At 56.2% G+C, this 26,566-nt stretch overlaps 2 protein-coding genes and 1 long non-coding RNA gene across 8 annotated transcripts in view; 2 read left to right on the forward strand and 1 right to left on the reverse strand.

The window, feature by feature from the left end:
* Nucleotides 1-8,018: 8,018 nt before the first annotated feature.
* On the reverse strand, nt 8,019-21,728 carry BRINP2 (BMP/retinoic acid inducible neural specific 2). 2 transcript variants are annotated; one of them, XM_085068634.1, is made up of 8 exons: nt 21,555-21,728; nt 14,325-14,692; nt 12,121-12,311; nt 11,773-11,963; nt 11,303-11,408; nt 10,712-10,948; nt 10,312-10,534; nt 8,019-9,979 (listed from the first exon to the last, which is right to left on the reverse strand). In XM_085068634.1, exons 2-8 carry the CDS (start codon nt 14,624-14,626, stop codon nt 8,863-8,865), a joined length of 2,367 nt encoding a protein of 788 aa, XP_084924760.1. In that variant the 5' UTR covers nt 14,627-14,692; nt 21,555-21,728; the 3' UTR covers nt 8,019-8,862. The 2 variants fall into 2 exon arrangements, with proteins under 2 accessions (XP_084924760.1, XP_084924761.1); XM_085068635.1 differs by lacking the exon at nt 21,555-21,728 and having other exon boundaries at nt 14,325-15,216.
* Nucleotides 21,729-23,281: 1,553 nt separating this feature from the next.
* Nucleotides 23,282-24,012, forward strand: LOC146434190 (uncharacterized). Its single transcript, XR_014853635.1, has 2 exons — nt 23,282-23,388; nt 23,666-24,012. It is a non-coding gene; the product is annotated as an uncharacterized LOC146434190 (long non-coding RNA).
* Nucleotides 24,013-24,512: 500 nt separating this feature from the next.
* The window catches only part of ASTN1 (astrotactin 1), a 60,703-nt gene continuing 58,649 nt past the window's right edge, over nt 24,513-26,566 (forward strand). For 2 of the 5 annotated variants that reach the window (XR_014853856.1, XM_085068640.1), the window contains exon 1: nt 24,513-24,928. Coding sequence is in view for 4 of the 5 variants with exons in the window: in XM_085068640.1 (XP_084924766.1) it covers nt 24,646-24,928 (283 nt within the window). In the remaining variant the exon portion in view is untranslated. The remainder of the gene's footprint in view (nt 24,929-26,566) is intronic. The other 3 variants (XM_085068638.1, XM_085068641.1, XM_085068639.1) reach the window with 3 other exon arrangements.

Raw genomic sequence — 26,566 nt, forward strand, 5'->3', positions numbered from 1 at the left:
AGGCACTGCTCAAAGTTTGATCAGATCAGAGCTTCTGGTTAATGGTAATTAATGGTCAGGAGGAGATCTCCTGGGGCTTTCTGTCTTTGTTTCCCCCACCAGTGCCAGGGAATACTGTGTCAGCAGCTCTGGAAGTCATGGGCCTTCCCTTTGTGGGCTGCATTACCTGGATTGAGCAGAAATGCAAAACCTGGAGGTTCCCACGAGCAGGGAAAAGCTCTGGCCAGAAACCACCCTCTGGCACCAACCTTCCCCGCTCCAGCAATCCTCCTCCTCTCCCCTGCTCCCACTCCTTCTCTGCTGCTGCTGCCTTCCTCAGGTGCTCACACATGCACCTCTTGCCTTTCCTTTCGGCTACAGATGGCAGGCAGGAAAACCAGCCAGCCAGATGTGTTTTTCATAGCTCCCAAGCCAGGCATAACTAAACATTTACATTTATTACCAATTAGAGGGGAAACAGACTGTAGTTTTATGTACTGTATGTGTCTGGGTATATTTCAGTTTGTGACCTCACTACACCCCACCCCCAGCAACTAAATCTCTCCTGGTTAGGGGCAAAACCGTGGAAAGCATCCGGATCCCATCCCAGCATCCCATCACCCTGTGATTAGATGGCATGGATTCCACCACTTTGTAAGAAAGCCTGTGCAGAGGTTTGCTCCTGTGTGCTGTTGTCTATCCCTAGGGATGCCCCAGAGGGATTTCCATGGTGGAGTCCATATCCATGGGCTTAATAGTCCATGTATGGATGTGACCACAGAGTGGCTGTCAGCAGGTGGCTTGGGAGCGCCCAGAGCCCTCAGCTCCTGGGCCAACATCACAGCAGCTCTTTAATGATGTGTGAGCCAACAGCAAAACACAAATTAATCCATAACCAGACACTGAGCCTTGCTGAGAGCTGGAGAAGGAAGCGGGGAGATGAATCTGCATGGTGCTAGTGATGTCCCAGCCTCTGCCAGCAGGGTCACTAAGGGACTGATGTCTTAACAAAGGCCACAGCCTGGCTGGCAGGGCTCCAGCCCCGAGGTGGTCACGGTGCCTCTGCAATGTGCTCACCTCTGTGAGGCCAACACCTGAACCCAGGCTGTTTGAGGCACAGGGGCTCAGGACAGGGTCTGCATGTGCCCATCAGGCCTTGGACAGGCCGATGGATGCCAAATCAGGTGGAAACGAGGACTTACTGTTCTATGGGGATACTGGGTTTGCTGTTCTGGGTCAAACACTTGATTCTGCCTCTGAGCAATGGTTGAGCTGCAAAGAAAAGCATCTCAATCTCCTTGAGGTCCTCTCAGCAAGAGAGGAAGGGGAAATGTGGTAAGGCCAGGGGGCGTTGGACAATGTTCTTTAAACCAGGTTGTCCACATCCACCCTGATCCTGGGATTGTGCCCCCCAACATCACCCCACAGCCACACAGCTAGGATGCAGGATGCTGCAGGCATTGACCCTACTCAGCCTTCCCACACCTCCCCTATCCTCCCTGCTCCCAGCAGGTCTCACAGCCATCAATTCATGCAGCAACATCCCAATTACTTCCTTGCTCCCACTTTTTTCCCCACAGTGTGCCTGGAACCCTCTGGCAGTCATGTCCGAAGCTCATCTCTGGCTGTACCTCCTGGATCCCTGTGCCCACCTGTGCCGTTGCTCAGGCAACAACCTCTGGGTTGGATGCAGGGCTGTATTTCCCTCCTCTTTGCAGGATGCTGCTGCTGGGGAAGCAGCCCAGACACAGAGGGAAGGCCACAGGCGATGCAGCAGTTGTGTGCATCCCTCGGGGGATGCCGGGGGGAATCATTCCATCATGGGAAGCTTCAGAAATGCAATATTTTATTAGAAGCCCATTAAACTGTTCAAACAGGTGATTAGGAGAGGGGTGATGATGCAAATTGAAGCAAGGCAGGGGTGGACTTCACCTGAGCAAGGAGAGCCATAGGGTGGATTTCCACCTGAGCAGGGAGAGCTGTGGCTGGAGGGCTGAGGTTGGCTCTGCAAGGTGAAGATAAGGAGTGAATAAAGCTGAGAGACTTGAAAGAGGGGGTGGGAGGGAATGAAGAGCTGCAGTATATTTTGGCAGAGCTGTTGGAGAGTGGAAGGGACCAGCCCTGGAGCGGAAATGGTCCACCCCAACCTCAACTCATGGAGGACCATGTGGACATGCCCATCCCATGGAGGGTAGCATCCTGTCTTCATTTGGGTGGGAAGCACCAGGTACAGGCTGGATCCAGGGTGTTACAAACCTCGGCCACCAACCTTTGGGTCCCTCTAGGAAGCAACCAACACAGGGATGAGGCACGTGGGGAACCTTTGTCCAGCAAGGGCAGGAGAGGAGCAAGGTAGGAGGTGCAGGACCTACTGCTCCATACATGGATTTGTCCCATCATCCTGCTGATCAGCAAAAGCAGGAGACGGTTTAAATGGAGAGCTGGATTTAAGGTTTAAAAATAATACTTTATTTATTTTCCTCCTCTTCTGTAAATGTGTTGGAGTGTGACAGGGCGGGAGCTCTTGGCAGCCGGGATGTTAAATGTTTTTCCACATGGTCTCTTGATTATTAATGGATTTTAGCACTTGACAAAGTAGAAATTAGGAGATAAAAGCTATTAGAAACTAATTTGGGTAATTACTGATTCTGTTCCCCCAGGAGCCTTTCTGAGAGTGTTGGTCCCAACACCACTTCCAAGGCTCAGGAGAGAAGGAATCTTTTTAACAGAGTTCTGTGGGCTTTGGGGGAGCCCCCTGATTTATGGCCAATGAGGAGATGACTTGAATGGAGCAGGCCCAATCCAAACAACATTCTTCTAGCAGCCTCCTGGGATTTATAGGATTTCACATCCCTGGACACTATTTGGGGTGGTTTATGTGCCACATTTTTTTTTACTGTTATGTTGGTGAAACAACCACAGAAACTAGTTTGGGAAAACAAGGTGGGAGATAAATCCTTGGTGGTGTGGACTCTCCCAGCGATAAAATGGGCTACAGGTGGAGAAATAGGCCCCTGAGACCCTTTATTTCCTTCAATTCCCATCTTCCTGAGTGGATCAATACCACCAGGGGCAAGGAAAGGGTGAGGAACCATTGCAGGGAATCACATTAAGGAAAAAGCTGGAAGGTGGTAACTGATGTAGCAACCACTGCTGATTTTGAGGCAGATGGGCTGGGAGGGTTTGCGTATCCCAGGAGAGTTTGTGTACAGAGAAGAGGATGCCTGTAGGCTGGGAGAGCACTTTTAAAAATAATTTGACTGATTTTTCTTCTTCTTTCTTTCCATCCAGTCAGTCTCTGCTCCTGGCATATGCAGCAGGAGCAAAAGGTCTGCCTTGCAGATTTGTCTGGGATTTTATTCCGCAGAGCTTCGCCCTATAGGAAAATCCCTCCAAACTTCATCCCATCTTCCCACCAAAATTCGACCATCTCAACTCTTGATCCAGGAGCACAGCCCAGAGGCCCTATGGGAGCATGTCCTGGGAGCTCTGAGGGTTCAGGGTCCCGGGGGAGCTCTGTCCCAGGCAGGGTTCAGGGTGCAGAGGATGAGGTAAGTCCTCCAGCCAGGCTCCTGGCTGTGGATCAGCTGTGTCCCTGGCTCCAGCACGGCTGATTTACACCGGCTGTGGTGACACCCCCGGGCAGGGCACCCGTATTTAATGGGCCCTGAGCTCAGGGAGGAGAAAGCAATTTGCCATCGTCATCCTCTGCAAATTTTTCCGCTTGCAGAATGGGGTGCTGTGAAGAGACTTTATTTGAATGTGTCTAAAGAGGTCTCCAAGTTCTCCTTAAGAGCTGAGAGCAGCTGAGGGCACTCAAGGAGCCAAGGGCTGATGCAGGCAGTGGGGTTGGGTGGATGAAGTGATGCTTTCCCATTTTTGCTTTAGGATGAGTTGGTGTGGAGGGAAGAAGGGAGCTGAGGGACTGGGACTGGGCTTCCTGAGGTCCCCACCAACCTAAGTCAGCTCAGGTCCTCATTGAGCTCCTAGTGGGGACACAGGAGGGTGGCTGGGACATCTCCTGCATGCCTGGGCTTGCAGAAACCTCCCTCCTGCGCCTGAAGTGCTGATTCTCCTGCCTCCTTCACAGACTGTGGCAGGAGGCTGAGGAGGAGGAAGAGGGAGGAAGAATTTGAGGTCACCACCATTTCAAGAGGTTGTTAATTTTCCCCTCATGTACCTTAAGAAGTGGCCATTTACCACAGGCCCTGTAAATCCTCTCCAGAGAGGAAACACCAGGGAGCACAGCATGGGGGGATGAGAGCCCTCGATGGCTTTGAAAGAGATGGCAGAGAGGAAAAACACAGCCCACCATCAGCGAGGGGAGAAAATAGACTGAAAGAGAGAGAAGCTGAAAATGTGCTGAAGCAGCTGATGACAGCCCAAACAGCAGGAGAAGGCTCCTGCCTGCCAATTAACAAGGCTCTGGTGCTAATTTGCCACCTTGACTGCACTTCTGAGCTTGTCAGAAGGGGGAGGAAAAGCAAAAAGATGAGGCTAAAAAAGAGCCAGTGAGGTTTTGGTTTGCCTCTTGGCTATGCAGATGTCGCTGGGCTTCAGAGAGGCAGGGGAAGCGAGGGGGGCTGGTGGCAAACCCCACCATCCACAAGCCTGGCGTGGGAAGAGAATGATGACAAGTTTCCACGGGGAGAGCAGCTCTAGGCCACAGCACTGCCTGACTTAGGGATGCCAGTTTCCTGGGGATCACTTCCCACCATCTGCTGGGTTAGGTAGGAGAGAGAGGGGTGATCCCACGTGTGCCCAGGAGCATCTCTGGTACCTGCGGTGAGACTCAGTTATAAGGAAGGAGCCAGAGCAGCCCTGTGCTGGGGCAGGGAGGGCCACAGGCAGCTTGGCATCTCCTGCCTCCCCAGAAATGCTGTCAAACACAGAGCAGATCTGTTGGCAGCTGCCTGGTGGCTAACGTGGCCGGAGGAGCCCTGGGCAAAATGCTCAGCGTGAAGCTTCCTGCCAAGCCAAACGTCTGATTCCCACTTCTTGCCCATCCTGCAGCCTGAGCTCAGAGACCACGGGGATGGATTAAAAGCAACATCTGCACCAGTGTGCTGTTTGCATGCAAAGCAAAAGAGTTTCTGCCAGGCAAGTGTGTTACCAGGAACCTTCCCAGTCCTCCCTCCTCCCCTGGGATGTTTTAATTCCTATGCATCCAGGTCCTTCTCCCAGGCTGACACAGCATCACCTGGGAGCTACAAGGGGTAAACTGAGACAGGGTGGAGCAAGGATGCAGGCTTAGCCCCCCATAGCTTCCCTCCATCCTGTCTCTTCGTGGAAAAACTGTCCTTGCTGTTTGGGCCCAACCTCATGTGGAGATTCCCTTGGCCAGGAGACTGAAGGAATCATCTCCTGGCACACAGGACTGGAGGCTCTGCTGGTGCTGTGGAAAAGGGGTGAAGACAGGAGAGGGAAAAGGGTGTAGATTCTGTAGGTGCAGCTGTGAGCTGTTTGTTCAGGTACAGCCCATCACAGCCCATCCCTGGCTGTCTCAGGGCAGGAGATGGAGGTAGGACCAGCCCCAATCTAGGGGCTGTGAGCTCTCTCTGCCCTGAGAGAGCTGTGAGGATAACCTCATCCAGCTGCCCAGGCTGGGGGTGAAGCATCCTGGCATTTCCCTGGCCTCCTTTTCCCTGGCAGAGCTGCTAAACAAACGTGTCTGGGGGGAACCAGAGTGTTTGCAGTCAAGCAAGTGAGGAGCTCAGCCCGTTATTTAAAAGCCATTTTCTGGCTTTCATACTGCAGAGAATCTCGTATAAACACAGAGCCCAAGAAAGGACAGCCCCAAACACACATATTTTTAAAACCTAATGGGTCTGATGCTGAATTCCTGGTTCAGGGTGGCAGGCTGGCTATTTCTATCCTGAGGCCAGATCCTGCTGGTGCTGTGCAGCAGCAGGTCTCCAGCCAGTCCCACTGCCGTCAGCACTGTTCTGTGCAGGGAAAAGCATTGCAAGGTAATCAAATGCTGACCTCCACTTATTAACCTCATCCTCTTAATCACCTCCATTGAGTGCCTTAATTGCTGAACAGGGATGGGAGGACTGGCTGCTTCCACCTGAGATTCCCATGCAGCCTGGCCGTCCCCTCCCATGGCGTGCATGTTGCTGCTGCTGCTCTTCCACACACTCACACACCCCCCAAAACAAGGTGGAAGCAGTTCTCTCCCAAAATACAGCAATTTAGCAGCCAAATTGAAGGAACCAACTCCATGTTTTGTTCCACTGGGTTAAAGAGGGAGTGCAGCCCCATGGTGTTGGGGGTGGATGACCAAGGCCTTGTATGCCAATCCCTGTGCTTCCCAATGGGATGCTTTGCTGAGTGCTATGCCAGCTGCCAGCCTTGGAATGCCATGCACAGCCTCATTCCTAACGGGAATTGGCAGTTTGGGCCAAACTTGGTGCTTTTGGGCAATAGATGATGGATCTTGCTGGGGGCTGTGGAGAGAGGAGAGTTCAGCCCCAGGGGCAACTGCTGAGGATGCAAAGAGTTGATGGCACATCCCTCCAGCTGCCTGCCTCCCCCTACTAGCTCTTTTTATTTTTTGCATTAAATTAGAAGTAAATGGCCTTCATCTACCTCTGTCCTCACTGTTAGACTGATAGATCACCTGCCCCCATCTGGAGCCCACATGAAGCCAGAGAAGTCTGGAGTCCATCCCTTGATGGGTGGAAGCTGCCCCACCATGCCTTGGAGAGATACTCCTTGAGAGGCTGCCAGTTACCCAAACAGTTCTTGCATTCATGTTCAGGTGGGTTTAGGGTGTGGGACTGCTTCAGGGCACTGAAAAACATGGTAGGAAATGCTCTGCCTGGAGAAGATGGGATGGAGTCGAGGGATGTTAGCCTGACACATGGCCTACATGATGATGGTGAGAACCCTAGAATGGTTTGGGTTGGAAGACATTTTAAAGCTCTTGTTCCAACCTTCCATGGGCAGGGACACCTTCCCCTAAACCAGATTGCTCCAAGCCCCATCCGACCTTGAACACTTCCAGGGATGGGGCAGCCACAGCTTCTCTGGACAACCAAAAAGGGATGAGAGGCAAGATGTACAGCAGAAACCAAACTAATTTTTCTAGCTGGGAATCCTCCATGCAGCCCTGCCTGCTCAGGAGCACTGTTGGCCTTCCTGCCTACACCCTCCCCCATCCCTGGGCTGATGTCTGCTGGCTTCCCCTGGGGAGCCCAGAGGATGCCTTTGACTTCTCATTTCCTCCTGGTGTGTTTAATTGCCTGATTTTTTTTTTCCCTTTAGGACTGGGAGAAAGAGAGGTGGGCAAAGGAAGACAGATGTGTGGAAAATAGAAGTCCAGGTGACAGATTGAGGGCTGCTATAACCACAATAGCCAGCCTGATGGATTGATAGATTAGACAAGGAATATAAATAGCAAGTGTGGTTTATCTATCCCTGTTTTATTTTCCTCTTGTCTGCCTCTTTATCTCTCCTGGTGTTATTTTCCTCACACTTATCTCTTTATCTGCCCAGCCCGAGGATGGAGGAGAGGTGGGTGACAGAAGCAGGATGGATGAGTTTGGGTTTCCACTGCTTTTGCAGCATCCAAGCAGGCAAGTTTTGCCAGCTGTGGAGGATGAGGAAGATCTGCACTGATACACTTTTCCCACCCCTCTCCTTTTCCCTGCATCATCCCCTCTGTCTGCATGCCCTGCCTTGGGGATACTGCGGTCAGAGGGTTGGCTCCTTCCTCTCTCTGGCTCATCCTTGGCCAAGGAATGAGGGCAGCCACCGGAGCGGTGAGCTCTGCTTGTCTGGGTACCCAGCATTCCCATCTGACAGCTGGGCAGCTTCACTGCTTGATATTCCACTCAGGCACCAAGCACGGCAGCAGCAGCAGCAGCAGCAGTGGGAAGAAGGGAGGGAGGGGAAGCACACAGCACAGGAAAAGCCAGGGCTAGGGATGACAGTAACTGTTCTGTTCTTTTCTTTCTTTTTTTTTTTTCTTTTTTTTTTTTAATCTCAGTTGGTTTTGGTTGCTCTTTTGCTCAAAAAAGGCATTTTTTAAAAAATATATTAAACAGATACATTTTACTAAGATGTCTCTTGGCTGGAGCCACTGACAAGAAATGACACTCCCCAAATAAATAGGCTTAAAAAAACCCATCCCAAACAAACCAAATAAATAAATACATAAATAAAACTTTTTTTCTTTTTTTTTCTTTTGCATTAGGTTTTTTGTTGTTGTTGTTTCTTGTTTTGTAGGGAATTATGGCCCAGAGGTCTCCGCCAGTGTCTGTGATGGCAGCGTCCCCAGCACAGGTGCTAGGTCCTTCCCAGGCAAGGGGTGATGATGCCTCAGCACCACAGCAGACACAAGGTGCTTGTGGAGAGGCCCCAGGGGATATCTGCCAGGTCTTGGGGGCCTGTGCTCTGGATCCCCAGCAGCACTGTGTGCAGGATGGATCATGTGGGATGCAAAGGCAAAGGTGCCAGTAGAAACCTCTTAAAAAGACTACAAAAGTTGGGGTGGTGAGGAGGTCACCACTGGGGGATCCTCACGGTGGGTTGGGCATCTGCTCTTGCAGGACCAGCAGCTGCCTCTGGCCAAGCCACATCCCCCTGGACCATCAGCACACCTCCCCAGCCACCTCCGTGGTGGCCACAGTAGCATCGTCCCCACACTCGGAGCCAGTCTGCACTGCATCAGCCATCCCTTCTCCTCAGTCCCGCTGGCATCCTCCATCCACTCAAGCCCCGTGTCTCTTTGGCCAGTCGCTGGGTGTACCATGGAAGCACGCAGTTGGCACTAAGGTAAGGCCTTGATTTAAATTTTTAGGGTGGTTATTTCCCTCTGTTCCCCAGGAAGTCCTTCCTCCCAGCCCCCTGGTGCTGAGCTCTGAGCGCTCCCGGCCGTTAGCTGCACAGCTTGCCCGTCTCTTGCTCCAGCGCGTTGGGCAGCTTGGCGTTGAAGGCTCTCAGAGAGGACTGGATCCTCGCCACCTCGTTGTTGGCCAGCTTGAGCCGGTGCCGGAGCAAGCAAGTGAAGAGATCAAGGCGGATTTTGCCAGGGGGTGACAGCCTGTTCACCCGGTCCCTGATCTCCAGCAGCTGGAGCATGGCTGAGTCCTGGGAGCCCTGGGTGTAGGGATAGTCCAGCTGGAGGATCAGGTCACGGATAGCATCCGGCTCAAAGGGCAGGCTGTAGCCGAAGACTTGCAAGCTGTTGATTTTCATGTACCCCAGGTTCTTGGAGGGATCTGACATCTCCAAGGGTTCATAGTAGATTGTCTCATTGGAGCTGTCATCCAGAGACTTGATGCGGCTCCTCAAGTAGACATGAACAGTTTCAAAGAAGGTCTTCCACTTGTTGCCCAAGGTGATTGTCCAGTTTTGGCACTGGGCAGAGGCATCTACGGTAGTCCTTTCCCAGTCTGGGAAGCTGCCCTCATTGACGGGCATGAACCAGCTCTCCGAGTGGCTTCCCCCAAAGGGGTTGACATAGATGGCCATGACAGGCTCCAGGGTGCTGTTCTTGGTGAGGCAGATCTGCAGGGAGAGGGCCAACATGACGTGAACCAGCCCGGGCTTGTACTTGTTGCTCTTCAGGGTCAAGAGCATGCGCTTCCTCCAGGAGGGGTCAAACCAGCTCCCCAGGCGCATGTCGTTGCTGATGAAGATGGAGTGCACCTCGATGCGGCTGTCCCGTTTCTGCAGGAGGTACTTGAGCTCCAAGTCCTGCAGGTCCGTCTCCAGCCCCAGGTAGTGCTCCAGCGAGTCGGCCACCTCGGGCCGGCAGAAGCCCTGGGTGAGCACGTAGCCATGGTTGCAGATGCCGCAGCGGGTGCTGTTGTCCTCGGCGCAGCTGGCGCAGGCTGGCCCCTCGCCCAAGGCACACGGTATGGACCCCTGGCAGGAGGGCTGCTCGGAGGGACAAGTGCAGCTGTGGCTTTCTTCCAGGAAGGTCCCAGGCACGGCGGTCTCGCTGCAGTACAGGAGCGACTGTGCACGGCTCCACCAGTAAGGGAGGGACCTGGTGCAGAGGAGGCACGGGAGGAGAGAGGCTTAGATGGCATCTTTTGGGACGTGACTGACTCTCCCTAGGGATGAAGAGCTGCCCACCTTGTGTTTGTTTTCTGCTCTGCTGGTGCCCCCCCCATGAACCGAGCCCTGTTTTTCACCTTCAGGTTCGGACCTGATCTCTCAGGCCCACATTCCACAGCCACTTGTGCTGCCTGCTCAACCCCAGGTATCCCTCCTAGGTGGGAGCTTCTCCATTCCCAGCCACAGGGAGGGAGGCCCTGGGTCTGAGCCCCCTTGGGGCACAGGGCAGCATCCCCAGCAAGGGATACCGTGGCACCCTACCTCTCCTTCGGCAGCTTGAAGCGAGGTTGCCGCTGGCAGCGTTTGCTGAGGTTGAAGAGCCGCCGGATGAGTCGGTAGGTTTTCCTGGAGAGCAGCTTCAGGCTGGTGCCCAGCTGTTGGTAGCGATGCTGGACATCCAGATCCATGGCCCAGAAGTGGGAGATGGCTGTCCTGTTCAGGAAACGGTCTGTGGGGAGTCTCTTCACCAGGGCCTGAAACTCCTCTATGGGGAGAAGGAGGTGGTGTCAGTGGATCCAAGAGAGCAAGCAGTGAAGGTGGGGTTGAAAGCAGTCTCCCTCCACCCAAGCTCCGAGGTCTTCCTGGTAAGAAGGAGACCCAACACCCAGCCTGGGCTGCTTGCATGGGGAAGGAGATGCTTGGTGGGATCTCCCAGCCTCACCTGACTCCTCAAACTGGCCGTGGTGGCTCTCCCAGGCTCGCCCGAGCTGGGCCAGGCTGCTCTCGAGCGCCTGGATGTCCGCCTCGGGGCAGTTGCAGCGGGGGAAGGCGGGCTGGCACTGGCAGCGGCAGTCGCTCCGGCGGCACACCAGCTCCCCGGCAGAGCCACAGGCGATGTAGCTGAGGGCTGCTGCCACGAACTTCTCCCGCAGGTAGGAGGGGAGCACCGTCTGCAGCCCTGCGAGTGGGAGCAGCCCCGAGAGCGTCAGGGCACACATGGAGCCCCTCAAACATTGCCCGGGCAAGGAGGGCACGAGCCTCCCCCCTCCCCGGGCTCCCACCCTCGCACGATTATCATATCAATTTGCTGTGGTGCCGCTTGTCTGGGCTCTGCATCGATCTTGGCTCCTCTTGGCAGACAAGCAACAACCTCATCCTGCCCAGCTTTCATTATTTTCATCCCTTCTCCCCCCAGCCCTGAAATTAGAAGCAGCATCTCATACCAGCATCCTCCCCTGCAGCCCCCTGTGCACCCGCAAGCATCCCATGGTAGCACTTGTCTGCCCCCACATCCTCACCAGCCCAGTCCTACCTTGGAGCTGCACTTTGTTCTCTGGGCTCTGCACCAGGACAGAGCTCACGGAGTCCAGGTTGTCGTAGTTGCTGCAGCCGAGTGGCCCTGTCCGTGTTTCTGTCACCTAAGGAGGACACACGCGGGTGATCAGGGACACGGGGCACACTAACTCTGCTGAGTACTGCAGATAACCCCTGACCAGGCTGGCCATGCCCCACTCCTCATAGCAGGGTGATAGTCAGAGAGGAGAACTAATTATCTGCTAATTGGCTTGTTGACAGGCGGCAGCCCTGCCTGCAGCCCGCTGAAAAATGTGCCTTTATTAGCCTGCCCAATTTCCTATAAATAATGGGAATGTGTTAACTTTGCCTGCTCTCCCCTCTCTAGGTGATGCTGTTTAGGTCTGGGCAGCTGTGAGGGGCTACCGGTGAGGCCCCAGGCTGCTGTGTCCCGGCGCTGTCCCCTCCCTCCCTCACCCCCTCGGCTACCTTGATGGCAGCCGTGGCGATCTGGATGTGGTGCAGCCGGCGCAGGGTGCTCTCCCGGTCGATGAAGTAGGAAGCTGCCAGCTGGTGCAGAGTCTCCAGCGAGACCCCCGAGCTGTTCCCAGTCCCCACGGCGGGCTCTGCCCTGCGGCTCAACTTGCGCTTGTCCACAAAAATGGTCAGGGACTCCTCTCCTGGGGGAACACACAATGCTTTCGGAAGGCTGCTGGGTTCCCAGCATTCCCTTTCTTGGCCATACTTCTCCTGCAGTGCTTCTTTTCCCACTCTCCCTCCTTTGCACAATCCTTGTGCAAGGGGGGTGAGCAGGGCTGAGCGTCCCCCAGCACTCACCTCCCAGCGTGGCAGCCAGCAAGAAGTGTGTCCCATACTTTTTGATGAGGCTGTCAGTGATCTGCTGGGCGCTGGGCCGGCGTCCCAGCAGCCGGATGTTGCGGATGAATTCCGGGGCCAGGGGAAGTGGTAGGCTGAAGAAGTCTTTCCTCTCCAAGGCCAAATTATTCACCTTCCAACGAGCAAACTCTCTGTGGGAGGAGAGCATCAATGGGGAGAGGGTGTGAAGGGAGTCTTGCCATGCTGCATGCATGCTTTCCTTCCTTCTGTCCCCGAATTTCAGCTCAGGACAGGTGGAAAACTCCAGTTAGAATCATCCCAACCTCGCCATTGGAAGTGAAAGACCTGCTGGACGTGCTTGCCAGCTATGGATCCAGCCAGGACAAAAGTGCTGTCCCTCCCTAAGCCATTGACGGTGATAAAGAGCTACAAGCAGCGGAGATGCCTGATATTGATTAATCCAGCACCTCCGGCAGGCATTAATCACAGCCCAGGGCAGGGCTAGACCCTTTTCTAACCCACTGGGCTGGGTCGATCTCATCCCTCCTCCAGCCCCACATCTATGGATACAGGTGAAAAACCAGCATCTGGGAATATCATGATTTTAAGTATCAGCAGCATTTTGTGGGAAGCTGGAGGTGTTGGGATGTAGGGTTGGTAGTGGGTCCCCTCAGAGCCCCAGATGCTGTGAATGTGCCCCCTCGGCCTTGCCCAGCCCCAGGGAGCAGCCCCCCAGTCTGTCACTGTCTCCAAAACCCCATGGCCTCGTAAACAACCAGCAGCAAATTTCAGCCTAATCTTTGGCATTTTTCTCTAATTAAAACCTTGTGGTGGCTTTCAGACAATTTAACTAGGGCTGGATGGGAAAAGAGGGAGAGGGAGGAGGAAGGGGTGTGTGGATGGGTGCAAAGTGCTGGGCTTGGCTAATGACAGGTTGCTTCCCATCATGATTTTTGGGCCCAGAAGATGGGATGCTGGGGCCAGTAGCAGAGCTGGGGATGAGGCAGGGTGGATGCTGCCTCTCCCGTTGCACACACACTCCCTCAGGGCTGGGGTGCCAACTTCCCCCCTCCCATCCCACAGGCAAAGCAAGCCCCGTAGGCTGATAGCAGGTTCTCTGCCTCTGGGGAGGTGTGAGCCAGCTGCTGTCCCTCTGGCTGCTCCTTCCTGTCCCACCACCGTCACCAGCAGCATCCCTGGAGGATGCAGGTCCCTCAGCATGGCAGCATCAGCACACAGGGAAGAGGAGAGGAGCTCTCTGGGGGTGCTGGGCTGCATAACAAGGCTGCAATCCCAGCACCCACATCACATTCCCAAGAGGCAGTGGCCAGGCTTTGCTCTGCTGCTGGAAACCCCCAGGGCTCAGCACCGATGGGGAGTGGAAGGGAAAAGGGCTCATTAGCCTGAGGTGACAGCTCCAATTAGGTCCAGGAGGCTGTGGAGTGGGTTTCCCACAGAGGCTGTCACAGTGTGGCCCTTTACCAGTGCTGAGTGGACCCCACTGCTGCCAAACCTTGTTCTCTGCTTTTAAGAAAACCCTCTCAAGCCTTGGCCCCATGCATATAGCACCCCACTGCAGCAGTCCATGGGCTGATGGCACTGGGGACATGCCAGGGGGTCATCAGGGTGGCTTTTCTCGAGCCCCAGCAGGACTCCAGGCTTTTCTCCCAACCCCAGAGGACTGCCAGTCTAGGCAAGTTCAGTAATTTGGCACAGAGGTGTCTTTGTGCACGGCAAAAGGACAAAAGAGTGCCTTTATCCAAAGGGGCTGGAAGGTGGACACTACATGCACACTGCCCCTTCTGCTGCCCCCAGTTTCCACCTCGGGGCAGGAGATCAGTAGCTGGAGGATGCCCAAAGGGACTGGAGTACACATGAGACCCACCCAGCCCAGTGGGCTCTGTGCCTCCTCCCAAAAGGGCTGATTCCATCCGAATCTGTACACCAAATCCCTCCCATTTTAGGGCAAATCCTGCCTGGAACCCAGCCTGGCCACACCATGAGCATCCTGGGGGGGCTGCTGTTATATTCCCTGGAAAAGCAGCATCTCACATCCACCTGCCTGCTGTCTGTCCTGATGGACAGCCTCCTCCCACTCGTGGGGGTCTGCTCGTGTGGATTAGAGAGGGTCTGTCTCCACTTTGCCGAGCCCCCCGCAGCCCCCCACCCCACAGCCCCCTCTCGAGCTGCCTACAGCCTCTCACCTGTAGATCCTGTACCTAGTGGTGAAACCCTGCCGGTAGCGCTCCATGAAGTCCACATACTCCTGAGCTCGGTAGAAGGGTCCGCGGTCGGTGAGGAGCCAGTCGAGAGGTGCTCGGACAGAGGGAGAGGAGGATGAGGAGGAAGAGGAGGGGGTGGCGGGGGCTGCATGGCCCTGGGGCACCGTGCTGCCCGCCCCGCCGGCCACTCCCCAGCGGCAGCATGCGCTCAGGGCCAGCAGGGCCAGCGGCCACGGGAGCATCGGCGGGGGCCCTTCAGCACGTGGGAGGTCCTGCCGCCCCATCCTGCTGCTGCCCGGCCGGCTTCTTCATTCTCTCACCCCGCGGCGATCCTCCGGGACAGACCCGCCCTGCAACGCCAAACAGGGAACCCCGTGAGGACAGCGGCGTGGGTATAAACCAGGAGCTACCCCCAGCTTTGGAATGCTTGCTGGGATGATGGCAGAGGGAAAGCTGCGCTCCAGGAAGAGCCAGGCATCGGGCATGTACTGGTCATGCCACAGGAAATAAGAGTTTATGGGGCTGGGGGTGCGGGGTGCTGCTGAAGTTAAATGGAATCCTGGCTAATAGCTGTTGGAGGAATTTCTGGCTTTTTCTTTATGTTTTTCTCTGCCGTACATCACCCTGTCAAGCTCAGCATGCTGCTGTGGGGTGCCCATATGGTGGGGATGGTGGGTTGCCTCTGCATTATGGGGATGCATGTCATGAGCACATGGAGCTCATTTCAGGGGGGCTAAAGATAATTACCATGGGGAACTGGGAATGAGCTTCTCCAGGTATGGATTGAACCACATGTGGTTGATGTTAGACTTTTCTTTGTGTCCTGCTAGTGTCTGAGTGGATGGATGGATGGATGGATGGATGGATGGATGGATAGATGGATGTCCATGCCAAGGCTGGCTGGGCTGATGGAAGTGGTGTTTTGAGTGCAAAATAAAAATGGAGCTTTTCTGGGAGCAGTGACCACAAGGCCAGAGCCTAAATTTGCCAGTGAAGGTGGGAGATGGGGAACTGCAAGATCTGGCCAACCTGGGGCAAAGCAAGGTGTGCTGTGAGGCAGCAAGAACTGTTGGCCTCAAAACAGGTATCTCATTGCTGCAGTGCTGCCAGGGAAGATGTTTTTTATTCCAGGAAGGTGGCCAGTGAGGGTCTGGAGCCCAATAGCTTGTCCCTGCTGAGTGCACACCAATCCTGCATTCTCCCAAACAGGGCTTTGCCAGATGAATCATCATGCTTTAACATGTAATAATATGGGTTTTAATTTTTTTTTCTTCCTCTCTTCTATTTTTAAACTCTTAAGGGTGCCCTTTGATTACGCTTTCTCAGCTTCTCACTCAGTCCTCGAGGCTGGGGCCCTGTGAATTTTAAACAAAAGCTGAGACTTTCGCATCACCAGATTGGGATGCCCGGGCAGTGGGGTGGGCAGGAGCAGCAGGCAGGGCTTTTTCTGCTCCTCCATACTCTTTTTTCTCATGTCACCCTGGTTTCTCCCAGCCTGGCAGGCAGCCACATAAGAGCCCAGTCATTGCCTCCTGCTCCTGGCATGTGGAGTCCCCCATGGCCACCGTGTGACCAAATCCTGGCCCAAACCATCAGCCCCTGTGCTGGGGTGGGGGACAGGCAATGCCAGGCTGGTTTCCTAAATCTGTGTCTCAAGTGTTGGAGGGGGCATCTGTCACCCCCAAAACATGGCAGGACCCGATGCTGGCAGCTCACAGAGCTGCTCGTGTGCTGCCACGTGTGGGCAGCTGAGGCACTTGGGCTGCTCTGTAATCCTCCCTGCCTGCTTCCCTGCCTGCACCCAAAGCTGGGCCGAGGGGAAGCAGGCAGATGGGATGCAGAGTCTGCCTGAAGCAGACCTGCACCTTGCTCCCCTCTGCAGGAATATCTGCCGGTACAATTAAAAATTGATGTGGCCTGGGGACCAAAGGGACCATCAAAGCTCAAGATTAAACACCTCCAGGTCCTGCTGCTGTGCTCACCCAGGACCAGCTGCCGTGTCCAGGAGGGAATGGTGGGAGCCAGGGTCTGGCAGCAAACCCCATGGATGGTTTAGATACTGACCATGGGCAAAACCCTCTGTGATTTGATCCCTTTCCCACACAGCAGGGAGGAAAGCAGCACTCTGGATCTCAGCTGAGAAGGCGAGGGTAAAGCATCCTTGAACAGCATCTTTCTAAACCCTGCCCATGGAAACACACTGCTTGTAGCATTAAATATGGCTGTGACAGCAAAACACCTTGTTTAAATATCTGGTGCACTGGGACTTTGCCTGTTGCCTCACAAACAGGCTTGGCACAGCCGATCTCCTCGTCCCCTGTCACCATCCATGGGATTTAAGTGGCTCCTGACCCACCTCCAGCTGACGTGGGGCTGGGCAGGGGTTGCTTCCTCTCCCCACTCCCTCCACACAGGTCTGTAACAACCTGGGTCTTACAGGGAATGTTAAAGGGGATTTTAAGTGGTTAAAGGGGATGTTTTTCCAGAACTGCCATGAGACATTAGCCTCATCCATCACCACTTCACACCACCACAGACTGGGAGGGGTGGTTTTGCACCAGTCACCTGACCACCCTCCCTGAAGCTTTTCTGGTGTAAATCAGAAGGATGTGGGAAGTATCCTTGCTTTGATTCAAAGCACAGAGGGGATTTTTATAGGGAGGACACCCCAGGCAGAGCACTGTCTTTTCCATCAAACCACCCTAGGTATTAACTGCTTCCCACCAGCACTAGCAGCCCCTTGCTGTCACCACCCTGGGGGGCACCTCTATGTGCCTTCCCCAAGAGGGGCTCCCCAAGCTGTCCTTCTCCTCCAAACCCCCTCTCCCACCACAGCACCACAGCTAAGGCAGCAAACACCTGGCTCACCATCATGGGGATGGATATTACAGACAGACCCACTTTGGGCCACCTCTTCCCTTAGGCAGTGGTCCCTAAACCAGCTAGAAACCATTTCAGCTTGCTCTGATGCCTTCCCTGGGGAAGCATCTCTTGCTCTGAGATTTGAGGCTAAGCAGGGGATGCTTCCCTGTGGCTACTTCATGCTTTACTACAGAGCAATAAAAATAGGATTTGCTATTTCCAGCACTTGGCTGGGGCAAACTGGTGCAAAACCGGTGAAGGTTCCCTCCTGATATGAAGCAAAGTTTCCAGCCTTGCTAAGTGAGCTTTTATTTACACCTCCCTCTTATTTACACCATGTGTGCCAGCACCTCTGAGGGAGGCTCGGCTTGGGGATGAGTGCTGACGCACACCAGCATCCTTGCCAACAGGAACTGGGAGCCCCAAGTCAGGCAGGAACGGGCAAGGAGAGCCTGTGTGGGGGCTGTGCTGAGCTATGCAGCAGCTTATCCCCACGGAGCAGCTTTCCTGCACCACCGTGAGCTGGGATAATTTATTTCCTCCTATCGATCAGGAGTTATATAAAATAAATATATGCAGATATTGCCACAGCTCTGTATAGTCCTTAGTCCATACAGCTGGGGAGGAACTGGCTCTGATTTTGGGGGGAAGAGGGCTGTACTGCTGTGCTGTGGGGCTGGGGAAATGCTTTTTGGGGTGCACCTACACATGCTCACACCAGCATCCTCCTGGGATGCTGGGGAGAGTAAAGCTCTTTAGAAACAAGTAACCCCCTTGACCTTACTACTAGAGCTGGAAATAACTTTCTAATCACTTTTCCTTGATCCAAAAAAATGAAGATTTGATGAGAAGCATCTGACAACTCTTTTTTCCCCCCTTCCTTTTGATTTAAGGTTTTGCATCACAAAAGTTGGAAACCTTCCAGCTTGTTAATTTTTTTTTCTCCTCTTCCCCCTTCTATAAAAACCCCAAAGCAACAGAAGAAGAGTGCCAAAGCAAATATTCTTGGCAAATTTTCCTAGGACCACAATCTCCTTCATGGCTAAATCCTCCTGAGCTTCTTGCAGCCCACAATGTCCCTGTTGCCTGCAGCAGAACACCCTGGTGTTCCTCCCATGCTGGCTGGATGCATGGCCCTCATTGTCATTTGTCAGGAGCTACATCTTAAAAAGAGCTTGTGGCAATTTCTAGAGGCACTCCTCACCTGGGGATTGCAGTGGGGTCACTTCTGCAGTGGTGTCTTCACCCAAAATGGCTCAAGAGGCCGAAGGAGGGATGTGAGGTGGGGATGGGTGTGCTCAGGTGAGCTGCAAAAGCCTCTCTGTACTGCCCTTAGAGCTGTCAGTGGCAGCAGCAACATAGCATAACATCGGAGTTATGTCGAGGTCCTGCTTGCTTCCATGCTGATGGCATCTCCAGAGCCACGCACTCCACCTCTAATCAGGCTGAGTTCGATAATTAAGACGTTAGCTAATTGTTAGGGACATTTACATTGATTCGTGCCCTTTCATGCTGCAGGAGCAGATCTCAAGATACAGAAACTGGGAAGCATGCACTGGGGAGAGGGGCAGTGGTGTCTGCCAGGTGCTATTGGGAAGCATGGGAAGATTCCAGATGGACTCTGGAACTACCTCTGTACACGCTGAGCCAAAGCCCAGAGCAAAAGCAAAGCCCACTGCCTGTGCCAGGTACATGATACCAGTTGGTGACAGAGCTGTGGAATGTGCCCAGTCACAGGTCCTGGGGCACAGTGGGAGCAAAGGTCCCTCTGTGCAGGAGTGATGGGGAGGGGTCTGAAGCTCCCCAGGGATGCCTTTTAGTGGGAATGAACATCAAACCTAGTGACTGCATCACCTTCTTATTAAACATGGAAAAGCTTTATCAAATTAAGGCCACTTATAAGAGCCTGGGCAAAGGCTAAGTGCAGTTTAGTTTCTGAAGTGGATTGACTCAGCCGAGCCACATCTATGAATTCATGCAGGCGCCCAGGGCACCTCTTCCTCTGCCGCTGGCACACCCCGGGACAGACAATCCCGAGGGCTCGATTTTTGCAGGATGCTGCCATTGCTCTGGAGCCACCAGCCTTGCCCGGGGCTTCGTGGGACCCCAGCTCCCCTACAGCCAGCCCTGCCTCTCCCTGCCTGCGCTGTGTCCTCTGCCCCCCACTCTGGCTGGCTTGTGGTTTGCGAGGAGCTGCATCGCATCCGCACACTCCCGAGGAAACGCCAGGGCCTCATTGATCTGCCGGGGTAATTAAGAGAGTGAAGGAGGCACCGCCGGAGCGACAGCAGCGCGGTAATCGCTGGCAAAGTGGGCACGGCGGGGTGCTGGCAGCCACCTGGCAGCCAGCCTCGGAGACACGGCTCCAGGCGGTGAGCGTGGGGACAGCCTCCTTGGAGCCTTCCGTCCTGCCAGAGCTGCAGTGTTGAAGATCACCAGGGAGGCTGTGAACAGATTCTCGCTGGGCTCCTGCAAACCACCCTCTGTAGCCCGTTCAGTCCCTACAGCCAAGGGACTCTAAGTCACTGCCCTCCTCTCAGCTCATGAGACCGGTTAGAAAACCTCTAAGACTCAATGAACTTGGGTTGCTTTTATTAGCTTTTCTTCACATCCTCAGGAGCAAGACACTAGAAGATGAGAGTAAAGGAAAATAGCAGAAAATCCCAGGGCTCAGGGAGCCAAGGATTTGCATAAGACATCAAATGAGTTGAAGCCTGGGCCACTGTCAGGGGAGAAGGCAGCTGCGTGCAGCAAGTCGCACCAGTGCCATGTGTTCTGCCCTCTGGCTCTGCACACCCGAGACTTTCACACCTACAGAAAAAAGCCTCTTAAATAAAGCAATGTGCAAAATACAAATCCCCCCCCAGCACAGTGACGGCAACAGCAGCTCTGGCTTCCCCACCTTGCGCTGAGCTCTCAGCCTAAAGAATCCCTGCAGACGGATCTCTGGGACCAGGGAAGAGCATCCCTGCACATCAGGGGATGGGGGGAAAGAGCAGCCCTGCACACAAGGGGCCAGGGAAGGAGAGTACCCCTGCAGCTTTCTCCCCAGGCAGGATGGCTTCTTCCCCCTGACAGACCCTACAAGCCCAGTGCCAGCCTCATGCAGGAGCTGGGGGCAGTGCGAGGCGAGGAACACTGCCTCCCCTCCCTCCCTTGCCTTCATACGGGTGACAAGTGTCACGGATGGGCAGTGATGCACGAGTGTAGCTCAACGTTAGCAGCACAGGATAAATAACGTGGTGGGTGGCTGGTGCTGGGCAGAGAGAGGGAGCCCTCCTCCGGGGTGTCAGAGCGGGGCCACTCCCCTTCCCAGCACCCTGCTGCTCCCCAGGTCTCCAAACTGTCACTGAACGGCCACCAGAGACAGCTCCGCTTCGGAAAAAGTGCAGGGGCCTCCTTGCAACATCTCCGGGGCTGGCAGGGACCCTCCTGGCTGCTGACAGAGAGGGGACACTGACATCTGCCGGCAGGTACCACCCGGCCCCGCAGAGCCCAGGCTCACCGGGCCCGGGACCTCAGCGGGGACACCCTGGGGTGTGACCCACCGCCTCTCCAGGGCAGCGACACGCGGGTCCCCTGGGGAGGGAGACGGGAGGGTGAGCACCGCTGCGCCGAGAGCTGATGCTCTGCAGCGCCTTAAAGACCCAGAGTTTTGTTTCTTACCGAAAAGATGAGTGTTTAGGGAAGGGAACGGAGCCTCGCAGCGGGGAGCTCCCCCGCTCCCGGAGCTGCTGGTGCTGTGCCGGGCAGGAGCCCGCGGAGAGCAAATATCTCCCGACGGGTCACCCGCTGCTCGACCCGATGCTCCGGGTGGTGGAGCGGGGCTCTGCGGTGCGGGGAGCGGGAGGTTCCCCACAGGCTATTGATTGATCGGTGCCCATCCGAGAAATGTGTCTTTTAGCATTTGCGGGGGCATCTTTCCCGGTCCCTGCGGGCGCGGGGTGTCTCACACCGGCATCTCCCACCGAGCAGCGCACTGTGCACACAGCGGCAGGTCCCAGCATCCCGGTCATCCCGTCAATCCCCGTGGCCCGCCAGCACCCGGTCCCACCGGGCCGGTCGCAGCCCCCCTCACCTGTCGGGCCCCTCGCCGGGATGGCTCCCGCCCGGGAAGGACTCGGTCCTTCCCCTACACCCGACCTCGCCGGGGAGGCTGCGAAGCGAGACCGGAGCGGGGACACAACTTGACCAAGGTCACCGAGCGAGCCGGCGTTGATACCCGGGATCTCCGCCGTTGCGGAGCCGCGGCTCCCCCCGCACCGCTGCTTCCCCATCCCACCGCCGGCGGGATCCCCACGCCGGCTCATCCCCGTCTCCCAGCTCCTCTCCGCGACGCCGCCGACTCACCCCGGGCTCCAAATCAGCGCCGGCGGGACACCGGCCGCCTCTCCGTCCCGTCCCTCTCCGATCCGCCGCGGCTCAGCGGCCCCGGGCGCTGCCCCGCCGCCGGCTCCCGGCCGCCCCATGGCCGGGCGGCCCCCGGCAGCGCCGCCACCATCCCGCGCGGGGTCACGACAGTCGCGACCGCGCCGCTGCCGCCGCCGGGTCCGCCGCGCTCCGCGGGGCCGCCGCGCCGCGCCGCTAATATATGCAGCGGCCGCAGCCAATCCGAGGCGCCACCGGCAGCCCCGCGCCTCCCCATTGGCCGGGCGGGGCGGGGTGGGCGTGGCGCGAGGTGCCGCTCCCGCCCCCGGCGGGGCCAGAGCCGCTCCGGGGTGAGAGGGATGTGGGTATGGGGATGTGGGCACCGGGATGTGGGCACCGGGATACGGGCACCGGGATACGGGCACCGGGATGTGGGCACGGGGATGTGGGCACCGGGATGTGGGCACCGGGATGTGGGCACCGGGATACGGGCACCGGGATGTGGGCACCGGGATACGGGCACCGGGATGTGGGCACCGGGATGTGGGTATGGGGATGTGGGTATGGGGATGTGGGCACCGGGATGTGAGCACCGGGATGTGGGCATCGGGATTTGGGCACCGGGATGTGGGCATGGGGATGTGGGCATCGGGATTTGGGCACCGGGATGTGGGCATGGGGATGTGGGCATCGGGATTTGGGCACCGGGATGTGGGCATGGGGATGTGGGCATCGGGATTTGGGCACCGGGATGTGGGCATCGGGATGTGGGTATGGGGATGTGGGCATCGGGATACGGGCACCGGGATGTGGGCACCGGGATGTGGGCACCGGGATGTGGGCACCGGGATGTGGGCACTGGGATGTGGGCATGGGGATGTGGGCATCGGGATGTGGGCATGGGGATGTGGGCATCGGGATGTGGGCACCGGGATGTGGGCACCGGGATGTGGGCACCGGGATGTGGGCATCGGGATGTGGGCACGGGGATGTGGGCATCGGGATGCTCGGGCTTGGAGCGACCTAGCTCCAACCCCCCACCACGGTCTTCCACTAGACCAGGCTGCTCCAAGCCCCCTCCTACCTGGCGCTGAACGCTTCCAGGGGTGCACATTCGCAGATTCTCTGGGCAACCTCATGTGCTGGTCATTCCCACTGAGCAGCAGGAGGATGCCGCTAGTGGCACCAGATTTACTGTTCTTGGCTGGGCTTTTTATATGTGTTCTATTAATCCATCTGTGTTCTTCACACCTCCCACCAAACCCCTTGCTTGCTCCTCTTCACACATGGTTAGGCATTCCAGGGGCACTGCTCCTGGGGGTGCATCCCATTTCCAAATGGGAGGGCGGAAAGAACCTTGTTGGAGATACCCTTTAAATAATGCAATCGTACCCTTTTTTTATTTTTCAGGATAGAAAAGCTCATTTTAATGAATTTGTGTCCCCTGGTGAAAGAAGAGCAGTGAAAGGGCCTGGTGGAGGTCATCCAATGGGATTTCCCCGTGCTTCTCAAAAAAACCTGCAAAACGATGGCCCCATCCTACAAAATGCCACTGCTCATTTCCCCTTATTTTTTCCTGATTTTCCTTCCCCAATTTTACCCATTTGGTTTTGGGTTTGGGATATTTTTTTTGGGGGGGGGAGGATGGGGGTTTTTGGGGGCGTGGGTTTTTTTGTTTTGTTTAATTTTTGGTTTTGCTTGTATTTCTTAGCCAGTTGGTGCCAGAGGCAGACAGCACTGCTGAAACGCACCCCACTACATCTCCACTGCTTTAGTTCAGTGTTTTGCTCTAGTCGTGGAAAATGGGTAATTTCTGGTGAGCATAGTTCTTCCTTTCCAAAGTGTCATGGAAGTTACAAATACAGGGGTGTTACAGATCAGTCTGGGGAAAAGCACCCACACCCACTGCTTGGGCTGTGGGGGGCACAGTGCTGTCCCCCCTCGATGACACCCCTGGGGCACATTAAGCTTCACAGCTGGCACACATGAGGGAGGAGGGATTTAGGGAAACCTTCACGTGGGGAGGTGGAAAACTCTGCAAAAGTGAAGCACAAAATATTGCAAACGTCTGCTGTGTGTGGTTTTCTTTGCAGGTGCTCAGGTGGGATGGGGCTTCATCCCTCATGAGGAGATGGTGTGGAGCTGCGGGATGGGAGCTCTGCTCCCAGGTCAACTAAGCCTCCACACCCTGCTCCAGAGCTGTCTGCCATCAGGAGACTCCCAGGGGGGAAAACCACACCAGCAGACCTTGGCCATGTATTCCAGCTGGGATGAGGACTGGGAATTTCCCCTACAGTGGAAGAAGAGAACATTTTCCACCAGAAGATTTTGGCTGCAGAGCAGACCCCAGGTGTCTGCAGGAAGGTGTGGCTGTCAGACAAGCTGTCAGTGCTGCTTTGTGCTCACTTAAAATGAAAATAAAAAGCATCCGGATCCAACAGCTTTGGGTTTGCCCCTACAGTCCACGTATATATACATGTATATATATAATATATATACATGTATACACACATGCACACATATACAGACATATATGGCTTGAGGGATTTGTAAGTCTGCGACTTCTCCTGGGCTCTGGAGTCCAGGAGTTCTCCTGGGATTTTGGAGGTCTGGGACTTTGGAGGTCTGCAAATTCTTCTGGGGCTTTAGGGTCCATGACTTCTCCTGGGACTTTGCAGGTCTGGGATTTTGGAAGTCAGTGACTTCTTCTGGGGCTTTGGGTTCCATGACATCTCATGGGATTTTGGAGGTCTGGGATTTCGGAGGTCTGGGATTTTGGAGTCCAGTGATTTATCCTGGGGAGCGGGGGTGGTACCCGCACGCTCCTCTCAGCGCGGGAAGCCGGGCACTCCCGCATCCCTCCCGCCACCGCATCGCCCCGCAGTTCTCCCCCAGGGATGGGAAGGGGGAAATGCGGGAAGCGGAGGAAGGGAGAGGCGGGGGGCTAGGGAAACCGAGCCGAGCCGTGCCGAGCCGAGCCGAGGCGCGCCGCACGGGGAGGTGCCGGGCCGCGGTCCCCGCCCCTCGCCACCGCCTCCCGCCCGGCGCCAGGAGCGCGGCGCGGGGCTCCAAGATGGCTTTGGCCGGGCTGTGCTCGCTGCTGGCCGGCTGCTGCCTGGCCGCGGGCAGCGGCCCCGCCGAGGCGGCGGCGGAGGCGGCGGCCAAGGAGCTGGAGTGCAAGCTGAAGAGCATCACGGTGTCGGCGCTGCCCTTCCTGCGGGAGAACGACCTCAGCATCATGCACGGCCCCTCGGCCGCCGAGCCCAAGCTGCTCTTCTCGGTCCGCAACGATTTCCCCGGCGAGATGGTGGTGGTGGATGATCTGGAGAACACGGAGCTGCCCTACTTCGTGCTGGGTGAGCCTGCGGGAGCGCGGCGGGGCCCCGAGCATCCCCGGCGGCGGGGCTCCTCCCTGCCGCACCGGCGGGCGGGCGCCCTGCGGCTGCTCGGCCCCGGGGCCGGTTCACCCCTCTGCAGCATCAGTACCAGGGCTGGTTCAGCCCGCTGCAGCATCGGTACCGGGGCCGGTACACCCCGCTGCAGCATCAGTACCGGGGCCGGTTCACCCCTGCAGCGTCTCAGCCCGACCCCGGGGTCGGTACACCTCGCTGCAGCATCTCTGCCCCGGTGCGAGTTCACCCACTGCAGCATCACGGCGGGAGATGCTGCAGGCCTGGGGTGCTCGATGCATGCCCAGGTTGTCATCCGCGGGGCTCGTTCCCGGCTCGATCGATGGCCACCGGCGGCTTGTGCTGGCAGGAGGCCCACACTGTGCTCCCAGCGTGCCCGGCTGGAGGTGAGGGTTTCTGCTTTATCTGCCCCTGAGCAGAGTCACCTTTCCTGCAGCCTGATGGAAAAATACTCTGCTGCCCAGTGTATCCCATCCTGCCTGCGTGTGCTGCCTCCAGTGCTTCTGCCCCCAGGTTTCAGGCTTTGGCCTGTTCACTTGGTTTGGGTGGTTCTCACCTGCTCTTCATCCACTGGGTGAGGCTTGTCTGCCCTTATCTCATGGGCTCCTTAAGTTTTCTTCCACCAAAAAAAGCCAACAATTTGCTTCTTTGTTCATGTAGAGCGAGACCTCCACCCCTTGTGCACAGGGACCCAATTCCCTCCTCACCACCTGGAACAAGTCACTGAAATGTTTAATTTTGGTGACATTGGTGCAGAACGTCAGTTCCTTGCCCACGCATAACCTCCTGCCCTGGGCAAATGCCACCATCACTTTCCCAGCAGCCCCACAGTGGCTGTGCCATCTCCTGCTAGCCTTGTCCATCTGTTGCTTCTCTGGCTGCACCTTGGGTGTCCCGTGAAGTTTCTAAAATGCCACCCTTGTTTGGATGTTGGCACAAAAATGAAGCACTGATGTGTTGCTTAATGTGACATTGCCCTGCTGTACCACCCTTGTATATAGTGGTGACCCCGGACTGAGTTTTTTTCCCAGCAATTTATCACTTCCAAGCCCTATGTACCCCTCCACGTGCTAAACCCCCCCAGTCCTGGGTGCTGGGTGGGCTCAGGGCAGTGCTGGCTGCTGTGTGGGCATCCCCCTTCTCCCAGGAGAAAGGCAGTGATCGGCATGGGGCTGCTGATGCCATGGGGGGGGGCATGTGGGGACAGCCAGGGATGTTTTGCCTGAGTCCAGGGGCAGTGTGGGGAGGGGGCAGCGGGCTGTGGTGCCCCCCTGTCTGCCAGTCCCAGCCCTGTGCTGCGGGATGCTGCAGCGGAGGCCGGAGAGCGTTGCTGTGGCAACAAGGCAGCAGCGCTGCGGATGCAGGGGATGCAGGCATGGCCGCCAGCCCCTGCCACCTTGATGGCCCAAAGGCCACCCCAGTGCTTGTCCCCTGGTCCCCTCAGACCCGATCCTGTGGAGCCAGACCCCGACGGGCCCCGGGGCCTGGGGTGCTGCCAGCAGGGAGCACCTGGGTGGGGATCGGGAGGAGGTTCCTGAGCATCACCCCAGCTCACACTGTGGGGTTTTCCTCAGGGATTTTTCA

Source organism: Lichenostomus cassidix, chromosome 8, assembly GCF_008360975.1.
Source record: "Lichenostomus cassidix isolate B80296 chromosome 8, HeHo_3.0, whole genome shotgun sequence".
Lineage (NCBI taxonomy): Eukaryota > Metazoa > Chordata > Aves > Passeriformes > Meliphagidae > Lichenostomus > Lichenostomus cassidix.